This window comes from Leopardus geoffroyi, chromosome B2, assembly GCF_018350155.1.
Source record: "Leopardus geoffroyi isolate Oge1 chromosome B2, O.geoffroyi_Oge1_pat1.0, whole genome shotgun sequence".
Taxonomy (NCBI): Eukaryota; Metazoa; Chordata; class Mammalia; order Carnivora; family Felidae; genus Leopardus; species Leopardus geoffroyi.
Window position 1 is genome coordinate 52,490,575 of NC_059332.1, and position 22,459 is coordinate 52,513,033.

The 22,459-nt window shown below is 37.2% G+C and overlaps 1 protein-coding gene, 1 non-coding gene and 1 pseudogene across 3 annotated transcripts in view; 1 reads left to right on the plus strand and 2 right to left on the minus strand.

The window, feature by feature from the left end:
* The window catches only part of FAM83B (family with sequence similarity 83 member B), a 90,960-nt gene extending 71,790 nt beyond the window's left edge, over nucleotides 1-19,170 (plus strand). For both annotated transcript variants that reach the window (XM_045498574.1, XM_045498573.1), the window contains exons 3-5: nucleotides 4,446-4,610; nucleotides 5,390-5,514; nucleotides 12,664-19,170. In XM_045498574.1, coding sequence (XP_045354530.1) covers nucleotides 4,446-4,610; nucleotides 5,390-5,514; nucleotides 12,664-14,965 — 2,592 coding nt within the window. In that variant the 3' untranslated portion in view covers nucleotides 14,966-19,170. The remainder of the gene's footprint in view (nucleotides 1-4,445; nucleotides 4,611-5,389; nucleotides 5,515-12,663) is intronic.
* On the minus strand, nucleotides 1,657-1,771 carry LOC123610069. Its single transcript, XR_006718094.1, has one exon. It is a non-coding gene; the product is annotated as a small nucleolar RNA SNORA51 (small nucleolar RNA).
* A 765-nt stretch (nucleotides 19,171-19,935) lies between the features above and the next one.
* On the minus strand, nucleotides 19,936-20,474 carry LOC123609740 (annotated as a pseudogene).
* Nucleotides 20,475-22,459: the final 1,985 nt, after the last annotated feature.

The window sequence follows — 22,459 nt, forward strand, 5'->3', positions numbered from 1 at the left end:
AATAGTATTTCCTTATTTAAGAAAAATTCCTCTCTTTAAAAAAAGACTGTTCTATACATACATTTTTAGAATTTATTATGTAAAATAAGTTTATAATATGGACATTTTATTTTCCTTATGTCAATGTTCTACATCATCATACCACTTGTTATTGCATAATAAATGCATTAATTAATTTGATGTGACTTAAAGGTTTTTCACATACTTAATTTTATAAAGAATATGCACAAGACATGAATGAGGTTGTTATCACTATCTGTTTCCTTCTTCTGGCACCTCCTACCATTCATAAATAAGAAAGGGGATCATGTGAGGCTACTTAAATGATTGAAATTGTTCTTCCTAGAAAAATATCTGATTGAAGTATGTTTCACAGGTAGTTTGAAGAATATCACCAACTTGTGTTATTTGGGTGAGGGCCAGTATTTTGTTATAACACTGTATTAGAGTAAATAAAAACAAGTTTACATATTATCCGTGGCTTTCTTCATCTTCTAACATATTCACAGTGGTCCATGACATTATTCCGACTCTTGTTGCCATGTGTGTCTTCCATTCCTTCTCATTTCTTGACATGTTTTGTTCCTTGGTCTCCATCACTCTTTTCAATACTATTCCTGTCTCAACTGTATATTAAGAGATCCTTGTAAAGACCAGTTCCTTGCCTCCCATGATCTTGTCCTACCTATACATCAGCCATTGACTCCCAGCCATATCCTTGATAATAGCATAGCCTTAATTGAAGCTCCTTCATAACCTAATTCAGGTATCCCCATCTGACTATCACTTCTACATATATTTCTGCCTTATTCCCTCTGGTACCTACTAGTATCTAATATTCCTTTATTTATTTCTTTTTCTAAACTGTATGCTGTGGAAGCTTCCAAAAATAGAAAGTTGTATATAGAACCCTCATGTACTATCAGCCACTTTCAACAATTATCAATTCATTGCCAATTTTGTCTCATCTACTGTAATGTGAAGTAAATAAAGGTAACATTTCATGTTTATATTAATAACTATATTTTAGATAATACATGTTTATCTTTTTTGTTATATTACTATCAACATGAAAAAATAATTTTTTAATAGTTAACTGGTCTTTTTTTAATTTAAAAAAATTTTTTTTACATTTATTTATTATTCAGAGACAGAGTAAGACACAGCATGAGCATGGGAGGGGCAGAGAGAGGACGAGACACAGAATTTGAAGGAGGCTTCAGGCTCTGAGCTGTCAGCACAGAGCCCGGCGCAGGTCTTGAACCCACCAACTGCAAGATCATGAGCTGAGCTGAAGTCGGACATCCAACCGACTGAGCCACCCAGGCGCCCCAATAGTTTTTAACCCCAGCCAGACTTCATATTCATTGATCCCACCGCCATTTTACTGCCTGTCACATCCATGACATCCTTTTTCCTCTGTCTAGTTTATTTATTTTTTTTATTTTTATTTTGAGAGAGAACAAGCAGGGGCAGAGAGAGAGGGAGAGGGAGAGTCCCATTATAATCTAATCTCCTTATACTCTCATGGCCACAACTACATCCAAGGTTACATCAAACTTTTAGCCTGCTCCATGTTTGTATCCCTGCAGCTGACTAAAGTTGGAGAGTAACTGACAACTACATTGACTGTTCTCATTTTATTTACTTATTCTTCCATGCCCTCCCATTCGTAGTACAGACCAGGCAAAGGGCCTGGGCTGTGGTGTAGATGGGTGGATTTACTCCTTTCTGTGCAGTCAGTATAAGAATACAGCCTGGGGTAAGCACCGTGAGGCTGACTGTTCTCGTTTTAAATTTATGGTGAGTCCTTATTACTGCCCTGTAATTAAACTGTATTTCTGTGGTCTACTCTCTTTCCTACCATCCTATTTAATACCCCTTTCTTGATCTTTTAACATGTCTTCCATAATCTAGGGTGTTCTTAGTTGCAGATCTTGCTTCCCAGTTCGCGGGAAAAATTGAAGCATTCACAAGAGATCTTTCATAGCACCATTACCACACCTGCCTTTCCACCAGCATCTGCACCCTCATAGTTGGTTTTCTGTCTTGATGTTATGGATGATCTTTTACTGGTCTTTATTCTCTGTGCTCTGATTACTTTATGTTTACATTAGATTCTTTTATTACTTACTCAAAGACATTGTTCCAGCAATTCTTTCCTTCCCCACCCACCTCCCACCATCTCTTGCATCATGAATGTTCACTCTTCACTGGAGCATTTCATTAGCATACAGACATGCTATTATTTCTCTCACCCTAAAACAAAACGAAAAATTACAACTCCTCTTGACCCAGCTTTACCCATGGCTACCTCTTCATTTCTATGCTTCTTATTACAGCCAAACTACTCAAAAAGAGTTGCCCATACCTGCTATTTCCAGTATCTGTCTTCCCATTCCCTCTTAAACCCCTTACAGTGAGGCTTTTGCTCTTACCACTCCACAAAAACTGAAGTGACCGTTGTTGGTTCCTTCACTTGTCTTAGGACTCAGTCCTTGGTCTCCCTTTCTATTTATCCAGTCTCCCTTGGTGACTTGGATTTAATTGTCATCTCTACACAACTGACACCCCATTGACATGTCTGGCCTAGACTTCTCCAATTAGCATTCCACTTGGCCTGTCAAACTTAGCTAAAATTTAGTGTAGCTGGATTCTTCCTTCTCTCAGTTGATGACAACTTGGTCCTTTAGGTGGATGAGGCTAAACATTTTAGAGTCTCCCCCTTTCCCCCCTTTCCTCTCCCATCCTATGCTCAATCCATTCAGAAATCCTGTGGCTCAAAGGCCAGCATTAGGCCATTTGATGGTGATGTCACTGATGGTGACTAGGACAAGGACCATCCTTCTCCTAGCTAACATCACCCCTCACTTAAATTGCTCCTTTAGTTCTAGCTGGTCTGCCTGTTTCCACCCTAGTTCCTACCCTTAGGATCAACACAATAGCCAGAAGAATCCTTTCAAACATAAACCAGATATATTACTACCTCAATTTAAAAGCTTCTAATAGCTTACAGTCTTATTCAGGACAGCATGCTGAAGGCTTTATAATACCTTCAAGGCATTGTGATTACTCTCCATTTTTCATTCCATTTCTGCTGTCTACTTGCTGTTTCTTGAATATGCCAGGCAAGCTCCTGATGTTGGGCCTTTGCACTGCTGGTACCCTCTGTCTGGAACACTGTTTCTCAAGATATCCACGTTGATAACTAACTCAGTTCCTTTTTATGTCTCTGCTCAAAGGACACTTTCTCAAAGAGACTTACCCAGAAAGGCACAAACCCAACCTTCTCAATTTCCAGGGGCTCATGATCTCCCTTATTCTGTTTTTTTTCCCCAATAAACTTATCATATGATAGCATATTACTGAATTTATCTATGTATTATATTTATTGCTCCTGATTTCTTCCCCCACCTAAAATGTAATCTTCACCAAGGGCAGGGATTTTGTGTTCTTCTCTAGCGCGTAGAAGGTGGTTAGTCGAATGAGTCCCCTTTTTTTCAGCATTATTTCACTCCCACTGCTTCTCAGAGTCAATAATGGTTCTCTTGCCAATAGTTAACTTGGACTGTCTCCATTTTAGGGGCCTGTTTTTAAAGAAATTTCTCTCTTTGTTCATCTTCTTAATCATACTGCCTTTGTGACCTTTTTTTTTTTTTTTTCACTTATTCTGTCTGTTAAGCTTATTTTAGGCAAATGTATTTAATTTTCTAGTCTTCAAATCCTATACCTTTTCTCAGCTTTGTCCCCTTCCTACCTAGTTTCCATTTCTGTAAGATTTTTTTTTTTTATGTTTATTTATTTTGAGAGAGAGCGCAAGCAGACAAAGGGCAGAGAGAGAGGGAGAAAGAGAATCCTAAGTAAGCTCTGTGCTGTCAGTGCAAAGCCCAGTGCAGGGTTTAATCACATGAACTATGAGATCATGACCTGAGCCAAAATCAAGAGTAGGATGCTCAACTAACTGACCGAACCACCCAGGAGCCCCTGTAAGATTTTTTTTTTCTCTGTCCCAGTACTGCCAAGACATTTATTATTGACAGCTAGTTTCAGAGAGCTTGCTTTTCCCTAGAAATGCTTCCCACAAAAACATGTAACACTTGTTTCCACCTTCCATCTACCTGTCCCATCCCGCTACCCTACTTGCACCCTTGCAATCTGTAATTTGGATTCACCCTTTGCTCAGCATCTTACTAAACTGCAGATTTCCTTTTATTTAAAGCCGGTATGAAATTATTTTGTGCTACAAATCTGTATGCAGTCACTTGTTTACTTTCAATATATTTTTGTATCTTCTATTTTAGGAAGCTGCATACACATTTGTGTATACATTTATTAGTAATATGTGTTTCATTATTTTCTGGTTCATCTTATTGCTGGAAGCAAGCAATTTATAAACATTTCCCTATTGGGTATCTAAAATTGTTTTACCTTTTTATCTTTAATAGGTCATTGCTTTAGTGATGGATATATTCACAGATGTGGACATTTTCAAAGAAATAGTGGAGGCATCAACTCGAGGGATATCTGTATATATTCTTCTTGATGAGTCCAACTTTAGTCATTTCCTAAATATGACTGAAAAACAGGGCTGTCAAGTTCAGCGACTCAGGGTAAGAATTCCATGTTTGTTTTTTCTTCAATAATTGTGTGTACCATTTTTATCTCAGTTGAATTTAAGGCAAGTTTAAGCTATATTATTCCAAATATATCTGTATATAATATGTATCTATGTCTACATATATGTAACACACACAGAAATATATTTAAGATAGCATAATGATTAATCACAGAAGGGTATGCTTGTACTTTTTGAAATGTGACTGAAACCACACATTCTCATGATGGTCTATAAGATGCTTTTCTTGATGATGGCGCACTTAAGTTTCTGAGTTAACTTTGCTCAGTCATAATGAGTGCTTCAGTTTCTCCATGCATATAACCTTGAAACCACTGACTCAAGTGATTCTTTCATTCAGATGTTACTTATCACAATCATTAGGCATAGTGTTTTCAGTTACATTTGGCTTCTTAAAAAAAAGTGTGGATTTTCATTGTAGTTATTGTGGAATCATGCCTCTATAACCTGAAAGGCTGTCTTACAATAGGATCCTAGGTGGTTTATAACACCCTTCTGTATAAATGTAACATAATGCCTCCTGTTTATGTTATGCTAAGATACATCTATATTTTTTAGTGACTTTTTCTTAGGTGTTTTTTGGGGGGGTGATGTTTTAAAATTTGCTTTTACTATTTTTTGTTGTTATGTGTTTTTTACAAAAAAGATTATTTCAAGTATACTTTTTTGGTACTAAGATTTTATATTGACATATATTTCACATTCAAAATATCTCTTTTCTAGTTATAACTTTATATTTACATGTAATTCTAGAATATTCGAGTGCGGACAGTAAAAGGCCAAGATTATCTTTCAAAAACAGGAGCAAAATTTCATGGAAAATTAGAACAGAAGTTTTTGTTAATTGACTGCCAGAAAGTTATGTATGGTTCTTACAGGTAAGATCATTGTGTTTACCTCCAGCATCATTAATCATTTATAGAATTTATTAGTTTCAAATATTAATGTAATCTGTTTAGATATTTCTTAGAAATAAAAAAGAACCTTTGCATGGAAGCTTGGAGACTTGGGTTTCAGTTCTGGCTGTACCTCTAAAGAACATTAAGACATTGGGGAAGTCATACAACTTCCTCATGCTCCAAGTTCTTCATCCCCAAATTGAGATGGGTAACAAACATTTCAGGTTCCCTATAGTTCTCTAATGCCAAAAGTTTTTGTTCCTTATGAAAATCGTTGCAGTATGAGCTTAATAATAACATTTGTTCATAAAAATAGAAGCTCTTTATTGCTTTAAAGAACCTGTCAGACAGATTATTTTTATTTTAGTATTATTAAGAATCTGATAGTCAGTCATGTAGTCACTATGTATAGTACTACCCAAAACGCATTTCAGAGTCTGGCTGTTAAAAATGCCATAATAGACACTAGACAAGGTTACACAGGTTACTATTATCGGCATCATTCAAGGTCCCCATTAGGAGAATACCTCCTTCATTCCTCTGTTCCAGCTTGTCTCTTCTACATATGTCATCCCCAGTCCTTACCACTTATCTACAAAGCAGTTGTTTGCATCTACATTTATCAGTGATGAAACTGAAGTTCCAGAAGGTTAAGTGACTTGTCAAAACCCCACAGCTAAAGGCCAACAGCAGTCCAGGGCTGGCAGCCCAGTCCAGGCTCTGCTTGTTCCAGAGTAAAAGTGCTGCCCTAATACTCTCACAAATTCCGGGCATCAGTCCTGAATGGGATGTACAATCAGATTGTATCAACAGGCAGATTAAAATACCAACAAGCACATGTGAACTTCTAGGTCACCAGGGCAGCACAGACTCCCAAGGAGCCAGGAGAACTGTGGGGGTAAACAGGGCAGTGCGAGGGGAAACTTTTGCTTCTCCCCTTAATAATTTAAAAAGTCCACAAGAAGGAGCCAGTATGTTGATGTGATTGGCCATGGGCAAGTTGTTTAACTTGGTTCCACTTAGGTTTGCTCCGCCGTAAAGGATAATCCTCGAGCCTATCTCACCTTCTTGTCGTGAGAATTAAATGAGTTAATGCATCCGTAACCCCTAAAGTCAGCTATTATTTTAGGTATATTTTAGCCACTACTACCTGGTAACTTTCCCTTTAAGCTCAGAGACCTTTTTTTGAAAGTGCTGTTTGTAGTTCTAAAGGAAAACTTGTTAAGAGCAGAAATTACAACCAGTGCTTGAAATTAATGAGTCCCTTTAAAGACTCATTATATGTGTATGTATTTGTTCAGACCCACTTGGTTTTACAGGGTTTTTAATTGAAATTTTAATTAAAATTAGGAGTTCGCTTGACTTCTAGAACGGTATTTATTAATCTCACCATAATGAATGCTTTCTGTCTTTATTATTTAACTTGACTTTTAAGATTACCTTGAACAATAAATTCACCTTAACTTTGTTTTGCTACCACTAGGCATTAATAGGTGCTGTATATTGAGATGACAATGGCTAAACTACTTTCGAATTGATATTGGGAAAAGCAAACAAACCACAGGAACAAAAACCCTTTATCTTTCTATGTACATCATAAGCCAGAGGCAGAATTTAAGTTACTATTTATGGAAGTGAGGATCGAATGCCTAGTACTGCAGATGATAAAAATTCACCCAAACTCTTATCTAGCAACTCTACTTTCCTTATTAGTCCATGTTAATTTTAAATACACTAATTGAAAAAAATATGGTTGTCAGCCCTTTTTTTTTTTTTCTTCTTTTCTTCTTTCTACTAATTATCTTGGACCTTTCCTGTTAACAGTATTCTAACAGGATCTGGTGGAATAATTATGAACCAGTCTTCATAGAAACTGGTTAAAAATTTAATTATTTTTGGTGAAAACCAGTCTTTGTCTCATATTCCAACATCACCATCATTTTCCTTATAGCCCGAATCAAAATGCCACTGTCTTTAGTTCAAAATTCTTTGCCATAAAACGTCTTCCTATTCTAAACTGCAAGCATTTATTTCCAGAGAGGCCTGATGTCAGCACTAACCGCAGTCACACATTGTGTGACGGTTCCATCATTGTGATGACAGTTTTATCGCAAAAACAGGACAAGTGTTTTGGTCTCTCATGATACTAACATTGATGAGATAAAACACATATACTTTTTATCAACGTGTGCAAATTGAATTGTGAATTGGATGCCCTTGTTTGAAATTGCGTATGAAATCTGGAACATGTTTAGTAAAGTAATGTCTACAAATTTGACTGGGAGAGAATTTTATAAGCATTTTTTTAAATCTTGCTGTCTCTATAAAAGCTACTTTCACAAGACAAGTTTCACCGAAGTTGTTAGCTTCCAGGTGCCATCTCTGGTCAGACTTGAAGATTGTCACGTTGAGAGATCCGTGCTACAGCCAGCAGCATGTCACTGCTTTCACTCCGTAGACTTCCCCGTGTGATCCCCAGCCAGGAACTCAGTTTTTGAGCCTCTTTTTAATAAGTACATTCATAATCACATTGCCAACTGCAGGAGTGTGACAGTGGGTCTGGGGGGAATGGGAGTAGTAAGTTCATTTTATTTTTTATCCAGGTAAATATGTGCACACTTTTTTAAAAAATCAAATATTACTAAAAGATATGTAATACAAAAGTTTTTGTTCTCCATGTCTCTCCATTGCTGGATCCTGATCTCCAGGTGCAATTGTTTAATTCTTTGAGCTGGTTCTTCCCATACTTACTCCATTCTCTTACATAATGTGATGATACTGTGAATGCTCAATCTATCACTTTTAGGTATTATGTCTTGACTCTATAGTATGATGACTGAAGGGTTATATTTCTATTCACTCATATCCACTTTCCCTCCTGCTTGCCATTCACCCCGTACAGTTTTATCAAAATTGTTTGCTAAGTAAGAAGTCTCAATTTACATTACTAAAGTTGTGTCAGAATTGATCGCTGATGAGCCATAGAGTCATTTGTGATATGCTTCCTTTTTTATAACAAAGTTAATAATGACCATTTGGTTTTGGTTTTATTCATTGTCTTTGCTTTCTGTTTATCTATTGCTGTGTTTTTTCCAGTTGATTCTGAAGATTTCTTAGCACATGAACAACTTTTCCAAATGCTCAGTTACTGCCAACAGTTTGTCATGTCCAATCTGGACTGGCAGATCTTTAACCTGAAACACTGCTGGGGTTCTGCAATTTCCCGTCTTCCTGGGCAGTTTGAGCCACAATTTCTTGTATCCCAACTTAATCCTATTTTTCCTTCTTTTTTGTTTCTAAGTCATAGTTTTTTCTCTCATTTGCTCAAGAATACTTTCCGTCAACATGGAATTTTTTTTTTTAAGTCCAGAAATTTATAATTTTAGGTGGTTAATGACTTTAACTAGAGATGGAACTCTAAGCTGAATCATTTCTCCTTCAAATTTGAAAGACATTGACTGGCAATCAAACATGCTGTTGAGAAGTCTCAAACAGTTATTATTCTTTTTATGTAACTTTTTTTTTTCTCCTTTCTAGAAACGTCTAAGGTTTCTCTTCTATTCCCTGCTATTCTCAAATTTGTTATGTTTCTAGATCTAGGTCTTTTTTATTTATTGTTCTAAGCAATCCAAGTACTCATGTCTTTCAATTCTGAAACAATTTCTCATATATTCTTTGCTCATTTCTTCTCCTCAGTTGTCTCTATTGTCTCTCTCTCTGGAATTCTTATTAACTGGATATCTGCTCCCATTGTTTTTTTTATTTTTTTCCCCTATGATTTTCTATCTGGGAGTGGATAGAATTGTAATGTCTGGGGGATTTTCTCGATTGTTCATTCTAACACATCTATTATAATTTAATTTTTTTTTTTTTTTTTTTTTTTTTTTTTTGCTATAGGGGCACTTGGGTGGCTCAGTCGGTTAAGTGTCCAACTTCGGCTCAGGTCATGATCTCATGGTTTATGGGTTCCAGCCCTGAATCAGGCTCCATGCTGACAGCTCAGAGCCTGGAGCCTGGTTTGGATTCTGTGTCTCCTCTCTCGGCTCCTCCCCTGCTTGTGCTCTCTTTCTCTCTCTCTCTCTCTCTCTCAAAAATAAATAAACATTAAAAAAAAATTTTGCTATCAAATATTTTGAATATCTGCAAATTGCACCATTTTCAAAGTATCCTTTGTGTGTTTTTTTTTTTTATAGATGCATGATCTTCTCTATTGCTTTGAAGACACTGATTATAGTTTTTATGTGTCTATGTTTTTATACATATTCTTATTTGTGCATTTTCTGTTTTCTCCATTTGTCTTTCTCCGGTTTGTTTTGGTCTCTGTTTTGCATCTAAGTTTTTAAGCTTTATAAGGAATCTTCTAAACTTTCATTAAATGTCTGCTGATCTTTTGCTACGTATTGATAAGGGACTCAAATGCTTATTGGAAATCGCATGGGAAATCCTTATCAACTGTTGGGTTTACAGGAGGGTGATTGGCTGGGGTTCTCACATTGTATAGGAAGTTCCCTGAAGGTCAGTAAAACAGTTCTTTTATTTGGGGCTGTTCAGTGTTTCCAGAGAATAATCTTCAAATTGAATATATACCCTTGAGTGTCTTCCTTTTACATGCAGTGATATCACAATATTGTTTTCTGATTTACCAAACTTGGAAAACTTTTCCAGTTGTAACATATTCCCCAGTACCATTACCTTGTCAGTTTCCTAAGCTCAACACGTGGAGGTTATTTTTATTTCACAAACTATACACATCCTTTAGGACATGCAGATATTCTGGTTCTCTCTTGTTACTGGTTCAACATTTTTACTCTTTATTCCAATTTCTGTACTGGCTTAGGCTCTTATCACCTTATGTCAATTCTTTTACTCATCACAGTAAATGCAGTCCCTCATCCTTCACATCTGTGTTGCAAAGAGCTACCGGGAAAAAAATCAGTCCTCAAACATCTTTTTATTTTAATTGATCTGAATTTGGAAATAAATCCTGCACAAACTCTCTGCTTTGCTTTCCAGATTTTCCCCCTTTGTTCATCAGTCTGTAATATAACTTCTTTACTTCAGCTAAGCAGAATTTGTTTTCTCTGTTCAACCAAAATAGGGCCATTCTTGCTTCCTTTCTTTTCCTGTATGTTTCTTCTTCCACACAAACTGTTCCATGCCTTTCGTGCTTGGACTTCGGGGTTATCTGGCCTCTTTCAGAATACAGCCAAAACCCTGCTTGTCTCTGGGGCTTTTCTCATAGGTGATAGCTGACTATTCATTCCTTTACTTGCTCTTTCCCACAAATTTTGTATTCATATCTGCAGTGGAGTTGAAAATTCCTTTAATCATTCACATTGTGTCAGTTATTTTAAGTCAGCCTGGTGGCCCGCACAACTGCACAAAAAGAGCACCCGGTAAATGATTCTTCTCATACCATGCTTTCAGTAAGCATACTAGATAAAACTGAGTATATCAGAATAGTAAGATTCTTAAGTTGTACACTCTTTATGATATTTTGTATACTTTAAATTCTTACTCTACACATTCTCTTAGTATTTTCATCTGCCTTTGCTATTCTGTCCCCTCTATAAACAGTAAGCTCGTTCATTGTAGAGAATGTCTCTGTCTCCTTTTTCCTTTATTAACCCCTATTATATCATGTACAATATTTGATATATAGCATATTAGAGATTCCTTTTTTAGCTCAGTGACTCTGTGTTACATTACCTAAATTTTTACATGTCAGATTTATATTTTTATATGAAATTCCAACTGTCATTTTTAAATTGTAGAAATTCCACAAAATACTATAAAGTAATTACAAACATTAACTTCCTAGAAATTGTATTTTATATTAAAAGATCTCTGGGGCGCCTGGGTGGCTCAGTCGGTTGAGCGTCCGACTTCGGCTCAGGTCATGATCTCGCGGTCCATGAGTTTGAGCCCCGCGTCAGGCTCTGTGCTGACCGCTCACAGCCTGGAGCCTGTTTCAGATTCTGTGTCTCCCTCTCTCTCTGACCCTCCCCCGTTCATGCTCTGTCTGTCTCTGTCTGAAAAATAAATAAACAGTAAAAAAAAAAAATTAAAAGAAAAAAAAGAAAAAAAAAAGATCTCACTTGGCATCCCAAAGCCCTGGCTTCCCAAAGTATACTTACTAAGTAGGCCACAGAGATAAAATGCATGTATTAGCAAAGGCCTGTCTTGCATTTTAACATGCTAGAACTACAAGGAATGGTAGGATTATGCTAGCAATTTGGACATGAGGAAACTGAGGCCCAAGCTCATGTGGGTGGATAGCTCAGCAGAAGCCAGGTCTCTCAACTTTCCTGCTGATACTGGCTTGCCTGCATTCTGCCAGGATGCTCTATATAAAATACAATGTTTTTTATTCCATAACATCTTAGTAGGCAATGATGCAAAATGTACAGCAGGCTTTTCTTTGGACTTCTAGAAAGTAATGTCAAAAATTATGGTTAGTTTCAAAGCCAGGACTTGAATTGCTTTGTTATTTAAAATATGAATGGGGGCTGGCACCTGGGTGGCTCATTTCGCACCTGACTTTGGCTCAGGTCATGATCTTGCAGTTTATGAGTTCGAGCCCCACATCGGGCTCTGTGCTGACAGCTCAAAGCCTGGAGCCTGCTTCGGATTCTGTGTCTCCCTCTCTCTTTGCCCTTCCCCTGCTCACACTCTGTCTCACTCTCTCAAAAATATACATTTAAAAATGTTTAGGGGCACCTGGGTGGCTCAGTTGGTTGGGCGTCTAACTTTGGCTCAGGTCATGATCTCATGGTTTGTGAGTTCAGGCCCTGCGTTGGGCTCTGTGCTGACAGAGCCTGCTTTGGCTTCTGTGTCTTCTTCTCTCTCTGCTCCTCCCCACTCATGCACTGTATCTCTCTCCTTCAGATATAAATAAACATTAAGAACATTTTTAAAAAATGTTAATTATGAAATGGGGGAATAGGGAGTTCCAGGGACTGCAAGCAAGTAACGTTTGAAGATGTTCTAAATTGTGGTAGCTGAGGAAAACAAGCAAAAAAATACTCTTGTTGACATTAAATGACAAATTTTGCTTAGTGGATTTATATATTGTCCTTAATCTTTTAACAGCATAATTAAAAATTTCCCATTTTGATTCTTTTTCAGCTACATGTGGTCATTTGAGAAAGCTCACCTCAGCATGGTTCAGATAATCACAGGACAACTTGTTGAGTCCTTTGATGAAGAATTTAGAACTCTCTATGCCAGATCCTGTGTCCCCAGTCCCTTCGCCCAGGAAGAATCAGCAAGGGTGAAGCATGGCAAATCACTCTGGGAGAATGGCACCTACCAGCGTTCAGTTTCTTCACTAGCTTCTGTTTCCAGCCAAAGAAACCTTTTTGGCAGACAGGACAAAATTCACAAGCTAGACTCTAGTTACTTCAAAAACAGAGGGATATACACTCTAAATGAACATGACAAATATAGCATAAGAAATCATGGCTACAAGCCTCATTTTATTCCAAATTTTAATGGTCCAAATACAGTCCGTCAGTATCAATCCAGTCAAATAAATGAAAATTGGAAGAGGCATAGTTATGCTGGGGAACAGCCGGAAACAACACCATACCTGCTGCTTAACAGGGCTCTGAATCGAAACATCAATCCTCCAGGTAATTGGAAAAAGCCTTCGGATAGTCTGAGTGTGGCGTCCTCATCACGAGGCGGCTATGCAGGTCACCGTAATACACCTGCCCAGAGTTTTGCTGATCGGCTTGCCCAGAGAAAAACAACAAATCTCGCAGAAAGGAACTCAAATGTGCGGCGGTCTTTTAACGGGACAGATAATCATATTCGCTTTTTACAACAACGAATGCCAACCCTTGAACATACCACAAAGTCGTTCCTGCGTAACTGGAGAATCGAATCCTACTTAAATGATCATTCAGAAGCTGCGCCTGATTCAAATGGATCGGCTCTAGGTGACCGGTTTGAGGGCTACGAAAGTTCTGAAAATTTGAAAGCCAACGCCCTTTATACTCATTCTCGGCTTCGTTCCTCTTTTGTGTTTAAACCCACTTTACCTGAGCAGCAGGAAGTTAACAGTTGTACAACCGGCTCCTCAAATTCAACTGTCGTCGGTTCCCAGGGAAGTGACACACCTAAGGAGGTCCTGGACACCCCTACGAGTGTACAGCATGTGACAGACAAGCCTTTGCCGGAATCAACCCCGAAGCTCCCATTGCAGTCGGAGGCACCCAAAATGCACACCTTGCAGGTTCCCGAAAACCACTCAGCTGTCTTACATCAAACTACAAATGGCCATCCAGAGTCAAACAACTATTTATATACATCCTTGTGTGTAAATAAGCAGACAGAAAATCCAAAGAATCAACAAAATGAGAATCTGCTCAAAAGGCGAAGTTTTCCATTCTTTGACCACTCAAAAGCCAATTTAGATCACGGACACAGTAAGCATTATGTATATAGTACACTCACCAGGAGTCGAGTTAGACAACCAGAAAAACCCAAAGAGGATTTGCTGAAAAGTTCTAAGAGCATGCACAATGTGACTCAGAGCGCGGAAGAGGACAGGGAGGTCATCAAGAGAGACCCTCCGAGTGGCACTACCACCAAGTCAATTTCCATTGCTGCTTTGCTTGAAATGAATAAAGATGAACCTAGCAAAGAACTGACTTCAAAAAAGGAAGTTAAAGGTTCGCCAAGTTTTTTGAAAAAGGGGTCTCAGAAGTTAAGGTCATTACTTAGCCTTACCCCAGAAAAGAAAGAAAATCTATCCAAAAATAAAGCACCTGCCTTTTATAGAATGTGTAGCAGTTCTGACACGTTAGTTTCTGAGGCTGAAGAGAATCAAAAACCAAAGAAGTCAGAACGAAAAATTGATTCATCTCCCAGAAGAAAGCGTTCTTCCTCATCAAACTCTCAAGGCAGTATTCACAAGAGTAAGGAAGATGTAACAGTTAGCCCATCCCAGGGGATCAGTTCTCCATCCGAGGAAGGTAGTAAAACAATACCTTCTTCAGGTCCAGTTGAGAACAAGTTCTTGGAAAGGGCAGGTGATGCTTCTGCCCCTAGATTTAACACCGAACAGATCCAATACCGAGATTCAAAGGAGATTAATACAGTTCTTGCTCCTGAAAGAAAACCAGCTTCTTCTCCAAGACCAAAGCCCAATGAGCTTCTAAGATCTCACTCAACTGACAGGCGCGTTTACAGTCGTTTTGAGCCATTTTATAAGATTGAAAGCTCTATTCAGCCTGCAAGCAACCTGCCAAATACTGGTGTGCATCGCCCAGAAATAAAATCCACAACTGTGGGCAATAGTTATGGCAGGTCCAGCCCACTGCTTAATTACAATACTGGTGTATATCACTCCTATCAGCCAAATGAAAACAAGTTCCGAGGATTTATGCAGAAGTTTGGAAACTTCATACACAAAAATAAATGAAATACTGTAACTTCAAATAGTTTTAAAAATACAAATGACTGTAACTATAAATATTTGTCCAAAGAACCCTGTGGATGGTTTTTGTAACATGTCAATAGATTTCTATAGGGACAGAGTTTGGGGTTATGATGTAAATGTTTACCAGTGTACTAATGTATACAGTAAAGTTCTGTGTGATAAAGTTAGTTGTACTTAATTGCAGTGTAGATGGAATGTCTCTATACACATGACTTTTAAATGGTAGTGGTAAAAAAAAAAATGTAATTGTTTTCTTCGGACTGAAGATCTTCTTAGGTCTCAAAATAGAAACTTTAGTGGAGAGATGGTGTATGGATTTTAAGCATTCATTCTAAAGCCTTTCCCTTGAAAAAAGGATCATTATACTCTCAATGGCCCTTTATAATATATCTTTATGGGTTCTCATATCTTCACATTATGAGAAAATAGGACAAAGCCTTTTTGGGTTTTAATTATCTTTAAGTTCTACAGGGTAACTTGTTATATTTTATTAATGTTTTATTAATTTTCCTGTGGAACATATGCAACTGGTTGGGCAGCAACAGTACAATTTAAGTTATATAGCTCAGCACATCTTTCATTTTAACTGAGGTGTTTGCAGACTCTCAGCCTCATATAGTACATGGTAGGAATTTCTTTTCCTAATTTTTTGAAAACCATCCAGGTTGTGTTTCTTTCCACTCTGGACCAAGGGAGCCTATATTCCACTCACCAGTCAGCTGCTGAACTTTTACAACCATTCCTTCTTTGAAACTTAGAGCAAGCAATAGATATTTGGGAAACTTGAATTGTAAACTTCTGCCTAAATTTTTATCTTGGATTAGTATGGCAATGCTTAGTGTTTTGCTTACAAAAATCCTTGATCTTTTTTACACTGTGCCAAATACAATATGACTGTGTACTGTTTTCATAAAAGTTCTGTGATGAAACTGAGAATTGGTATCTGGCGCATTTCTTCCATGACAGTCGAGCCTGGTTGAAAGTTTTAAATCCTTCGATATCTTAATCTGATGATGATATTTACATCAGAAGATACCCTTTGCCTTTCTTAGAGTAATGAAATTAAAGGCCCACATCCATTAAAGAGATTTAACTTGACTTTACTTCATCCACAAAGTACAGAATTCAAGAAACAATGCATCATTTGAGAAGTGTGAAGTGTTTCTATAAGACTTTAAATATATTATTTAACAGCTTCTGAGCTGCAGTGTGGCCAGTATGTTGTTTAAAAATTCAAGACTAAGTTAAATAATGTCTATGTCATTAAATTAAAAGAACAGCCTTAAAATGTCAGTCATTAAAATAATTGTCCATAGTATTAAAATACCATGATAAGAACATGACAGGAGAAAACATGACAGTAGGGAAAATAAAACCTAACATTTATTGAGCACTTTTATAGAACCTATAGTTCCCACAACAATTATTTTGCGGTACCTTTGTCCTCATTATTTGTAGGTGATGATTGAGGTGATAAATGAGAGGTAAGGCCCCTAACTCACGCAGTTAAAAGGTAATGGTGCTAAAGTGTCTAACATGCAGTCATATTCCTCCCAAGTGTGTTCAATATTGGCCTCACCTGAACTATTGAGAATTAAATGAGAGAATGTTTATATTTTTTGATTCAACAGTAATCTGCTAAGAAAGGTTTAGTTGAATTCCACTGGACAACAAGGACACGCAGGGGCTTAAAATAATCATAGTAGGTGAGATAGGGAATGGAATTGACATTAATTTCCGATTGTAACTTAGCAGGCCAGGTTTAATTGCTAGGCCACCATTTTGATCTTGTGCTGGTTAATCTATGACAACAAAAAGAAGGAAAAGGAACTATAAGTGAATTTAACCTGTGTTTGTGCTAGGGAAAGCAGTCCATTGGGTTAGGAAGCTGGGCAGGGAATGGAACTCAATGTTAAATATATGATCCCCTTAACTCTTGACAATGGCCCTGTGAAGTACGTACATCCTTTTTTGCAAATGAGAAAACTAGTCCTCAGAGAAGTTACAAAATCTTCCAAGAGTTGCATGGCTCTGAATTGGTATAACTGGGTTTAAACACAAAAGCCTGTAGTTTTAATACCTTTTTTTTTTTTTCTTTTTGAGAGAGAGAGTGTGACCAGGGGTGGGGTACAAGGGGGGGTTGGCCAGAGGACTGAAGCTGGGTCTATGCTGACAGCAGCAAGCCCGATGTGGGGCTCGAACTCATGAACCGCGAGATCATGAACTGAGCCGAAGTCAGACGCTCAACCAACTGAGCCACCTAGGTGCCCCCTGTAGGTTTGGTACTATACCTTACCATACCTTGTTGGCTTCTACTCCACCATGATTGAGGAACCTTTCCTGAAAGTTGTCTCTCTCCTTTGCTCTATCTTTACAAATTGTAGAAATATACCAGTAACTGTACAGCAATAGCATTTTAGAAGCACAAATCCAGAATATAAACTCAGTTTAACATTATTCATAAAAGTGGGTTTTAAGACTCATAATCTTATTGTTATAAGAGTCCCATTGTTTTTGGAAAGCTGTGTAATAGATTGGAAATTTGGCACAGTTCCTAATAAATTAATATCATAAAAATAAAATTGAGAAGGAAAGTTATTTTTCTTTCTTGAAAAATAATAACAGGAAAAGTAGCCAGTTGTATTTACAAAAATTTTGCATTTTTTAAATGACCTTTGGAATGTGCATTTCCTTATAATCAGATAAATTCAGTTTCAATGAAAAAAACCTAATTGCTAGTGGGTTAGTTTTCAGAATCCTCTGGCAATTGTATAATCTTCATATATTAGTATAAAATTATTAAAAATCATTAGAATTGGAGACCAGTGAATGAAAGAGATTTTTCATTTTGCTCTTAGAAAAAGTCACTTTTGTAATTATGAACCATGGTCCTTTACCCACTCACCAAAGGCAGAACCCATAGCTAACCAAACCAAATTGACTTTAATATTACCCATTCTTTGTCTCTTAGATGGGGCAAGGGGATAATGGGCTAAGGGGATAATGGGCTAATTGTCTTTAGGCAGCTCTGAAATTGGAGGCCCTAAAATGTAGAGCAAGATAACTTTGAAGCTGAAATTACATAGACTAGTTTTAATCATGTTTAATTACAAGCAAAAGCTTGTTGCTTTTTTGTACAGCCACTGCCATCATTTCTGGAAGCATAGATAGCTTTTAAATAGTCCCTGAATCCCTCCTCTCCCTAGTGGAATTGAGAAGTGCAGGGTGCTTTATTTCATCTACCTGTGACAAGTAGCTTGGGCTTTTGCACAGATTTATATTCTTCTACCTTTTTTTCCCCTTTTATTTATTTATTTTTTCCTCCAGAAACATCTGTATTTCAGAATCTGTACTTTCCAAAGTTTCTGTGGCTGAGAAATTCCTCAGAGTTAAGACTGAGTAAGCACGTAATACTTCAGATAATTTACTCAAGAGTTTAAGTTTTAAACAGACACTATCCAACTTTATGGATATAATCATTTCGAGCAAAACACTTTTTCTCCCCATGTCAATATTGGTGGAAAGACAATGGCACTTAGATGTATTTTCATATTACGGTTTGGCAAGGCAGTTTTTACTCTCTACATCGTACATTAGTTTGTACGCAGAAACTCAAAAAGATAGGTACAATTTCAAGGTAGTTTTGGGCAGATGTCTTCAGAATAGTTGAAGTGCCTACATCCTGAACATGCTGGTATCTCTCTACTATTATGATTGGGATTAGCCACATTTCTAATGTGGCGTGTTGAGTGATGGGTATATTGGCAGTCTACTTTTTATGGAAGCAAATGACCTTGTTTAACCAAGACGACATCTAGTGTGATCCAGACAAGCAAGGAAGAAGTTGAACTCTGGCTACATTCAACTTTAACTTTACTCCAGATTATCCAGTTATTCAGCTCTTATTCCACAGATACTTGTCTTTCGTGAATATCTGTTGACTCAATATGATTTTGGCCAAGGGGTGTAAAGAAGAGTCTTTGTTTCACATTAACTACATGTGATACTGTTTGAAAAAAAGTTTGTCTTAATAGTTTGGTTCTAGAATACTTAAAATTAGAAGGATGAAATTATAAACCAAAGAGTCAATTTTTGTATACATAAATGTTATCAAAGAAGTATTCTTCCAAATTGGCCTGGTTTTAGATCTAATAAATAAATATTAACTAATTTTGTACAAACATCAATATACTGTATGTTGTTTGTTTTTTATCTTCAGATATATATGCGTTTCTCCATTTAACACCATGTTTTCACTTAGCTTTATATCATGAATTTAAATTTGTGCACATTTTAATGTTTATGAATTTTGAAATAATATCTTAAACACTTTAAGTTTTATTTTTGATTAGCAATTATATTTCATACAATAATTTATCCATATTTGATATCCAGTGACAATACTCTCCCTTAAGCACAATATCATATACATTCATTCTCTATTTCTATTTCTACTGGAGTATATAGTTATTTTAAATAACTTGGCACTTTGAAAAATAGAGGAAATTTTGTTAAAAAATTGATAGCTGACCTTTGTATAATGTTACAGCATTTAGCTTGTGTAAAATATTCTTAAGGTGCATTTGTACTAGATCAATTAGTGACATTAAATAATCTAGAGTCTGAAAGTTATTTAAAACTCAAAATCCATTTTTTTCTAGAAAAAAAAATGCCCTTTATATCACAGATTAAGATACAGTCAAATACTGTGTATTGGGAATTAAATAGTGTTGTTTTAAAGGCAAATGTAAGTAAGTATAATTTAAGTAGGTAAGTATAATTTTAAGGAAAAATCTTGAATTTTTCTCCATTTACCATAAATATAGATGTTTAACCAAAACCTAGTTCAATGGAATAAGGAAAATAGATAAGGTTTTACTTTTGTGACCATACTAAGACCAACCTGAGGTAATTGGACTAAAGTTGAAAGGGGACTGAAAGGAGTAAGCGTGTGCCCTGCCTGTGAGAAAGAATTACATGAGGTGAAATTACCTGAGCTGAAAGCAGTGAGAGGCTGAAGCAAGAGATATAGAGATGAAAACTCCTGAGTTAACAAAATGCAACATGCCAAATGGGACATTTCTCCCATAGTAATCTATTTCAACAATCTGCCTGCCTTTTTTTTTGTTTGTTTGTTTTTTGATGGTCACACATATGCTTTTATTCTGAACAGCAAATAGGACACTTCCAGCAGTAGTAAAAAAATAATTTACAAAAGTGAAAATTTGGTGAAGTCTTCTGGTTGGAACCCTTGGGAGCTCATATGTAGATGACAACCCAGAGCAGCAAGAAGCAGGACTCCAAAGCCCATGAAGAGCGAGGCAACCTAGGAGATGAGGAGATCTTTGCTGATACCCCGACTGTACTTGGTACCTCATAAACAAAGAACTAAGCACGAAGAAATGCAAATGGCCAACAGCACCACAGTCAGATGGGGGAAGACAGCCAGCTCCACTGGGCTGGTTTATCTACTCACAGCCTCAAGATCCATTTTGCTAGGCACAGGGTAATCCACTCCTCTGCCACTGGAATCCAATCTGGCTCATTTTAACACGCATACTGGGAACCTACTTTGTTCCAAGTATGCAGGTTGTAGTAGAACATTGATGTAAGGGAAAAGAAGAGAATGTCTGGATAATCGGATGCTGCTGCAAGTTTTCATGAGTGTTTTAAGACTGGCCCACACTAACAGCAAAAATGTGTATCTTACCCGAAGTCTGTCCTAATTTGTGCCTTGATGTACTCCTAGTGTCTAGCAAAGTACACAGAAGAGTTGCCTGATAAATAGTCTGTGTATGCATTCTATCATTTCCTTAACTGTAGTTAGATAAATCCATACATTAAAATGTACATATTATAGGTATCTAAATAGCCATTTGTACTAAAAAATATGGATGGATAAATGCAGCAGGAGTCCTAGCTTAAATTTCAGCCACATTTACCCTACAATCTGGACATCTTTACAGGTCCAACAGATCCGTTTTCTGAGGATACATATATTGGAAGAGAAGGAAACCCCTGATGAAGAATTCATTCTGAAGGAAAATGGAGTAGAGCTGCTCAAATTCAGCTCATAGAAACTTGGTGCACAAGGGAAGGAAGTGGTGACCATATATAAAGTCATTCAGATTGTCCAGCAATGTCAGTCATCTTTGTGGGACTGCAACAGAAGAGTGACTTCCCTAGAATTTCCACGGATGGTACATGGAGAGTCCAGTGTCAGGGTTGCCACCATGGGTGCCTTCACCATGACCCTCAGCACACAGCCTCCCATTTTCAACAGCAGCGTCTCTGCTAATGTTAAGTTATAGCTACAACTGCAGACTCTACGCTGAACAACAATGAGGTACATCTACCAGTTTTGGTGTGAGCAGCGATTGGCCACGTTACCACAGGGGGCCAGAGCAGAAAAGAATAGGTACCATGAGGAAGCCAAGATAGTAAAACCTTCTAGGGAGTCCTAGAACATATACAGTGGGGAATTAGGAGGGGTGGAAGTTCCACCAGAACAGATTTAGATGGGAACTTACCATTCCCTTATTACTGAACTAGAATGGCTTGGCCAATACAAGTCATGTCTGTCACATATCCACAACAAACAAAGTGTTTATGACAAAATTCACAAAATGATTTTGATAGAATGGTCTCCGCTGTTTTAATTAGAAAGAGGTAAATGGGGGGGGGGGAGCCAATCCCACCCCCCAAACAAAATAAAAACAAGAACCTTTTATCAGGGACTTAATTTAGAGAACAACTTTCAGGGTACATCCTGATATCAACACATTTTACATTTACACTTTTTTTTTAGCTGTAGGAATAAAAATTTTTAACAATCTTTATGTGTCTCGATTACCAGGGACACTCAACTAGATTTAATAGACCGTTTTTTTTTTTTTTTAATTTTTACTCTTATTTATTTATTCTTTGAGAGAGAGCATGAGCATGTACTCCAGCTAGGGAGAGAGGCAGAGAGAGAGAGGGAGAAAGAGAATCCTAAGCAGGCTGCACACCCAACATGGAGCCCAGTGCAGGGCTTGACCTCATGAAGTGTGAGATCATTACCTGAGCCCAAATCAAGAGTCTGTCACTTAACTGACTGAATCAGCCAGGCTCCCCTAGTAGACCACATTTTTTAAAGAAAGTTCTTTTGGTGTGTGTGTGTGTGTGTGTGTGTGTGTGCAGCTTTACAAACTACCAAAATTTTATTTTGGTTCACTACTAAGACTAAATAAATTAGATACTCATTACATTAAAATAAGTGTTCTAGTTAATAAGGGTCTACGATAAAGCTCAGAACTGGATGTGTTTTATAAATGGGATGTCAACGGAAAGAAAGCCAACCTCAAAATAGGTTAGTAAATGCTTTATTTGTTGTCTTACTGAGAACCAAAGCCCAGCAAACAGTTTTTTTTCAAATTGCTTTGAGGAACTTCTCCCAAGCTTGTTAGCTTCAGGGGATGATATTTACAAAAAGGG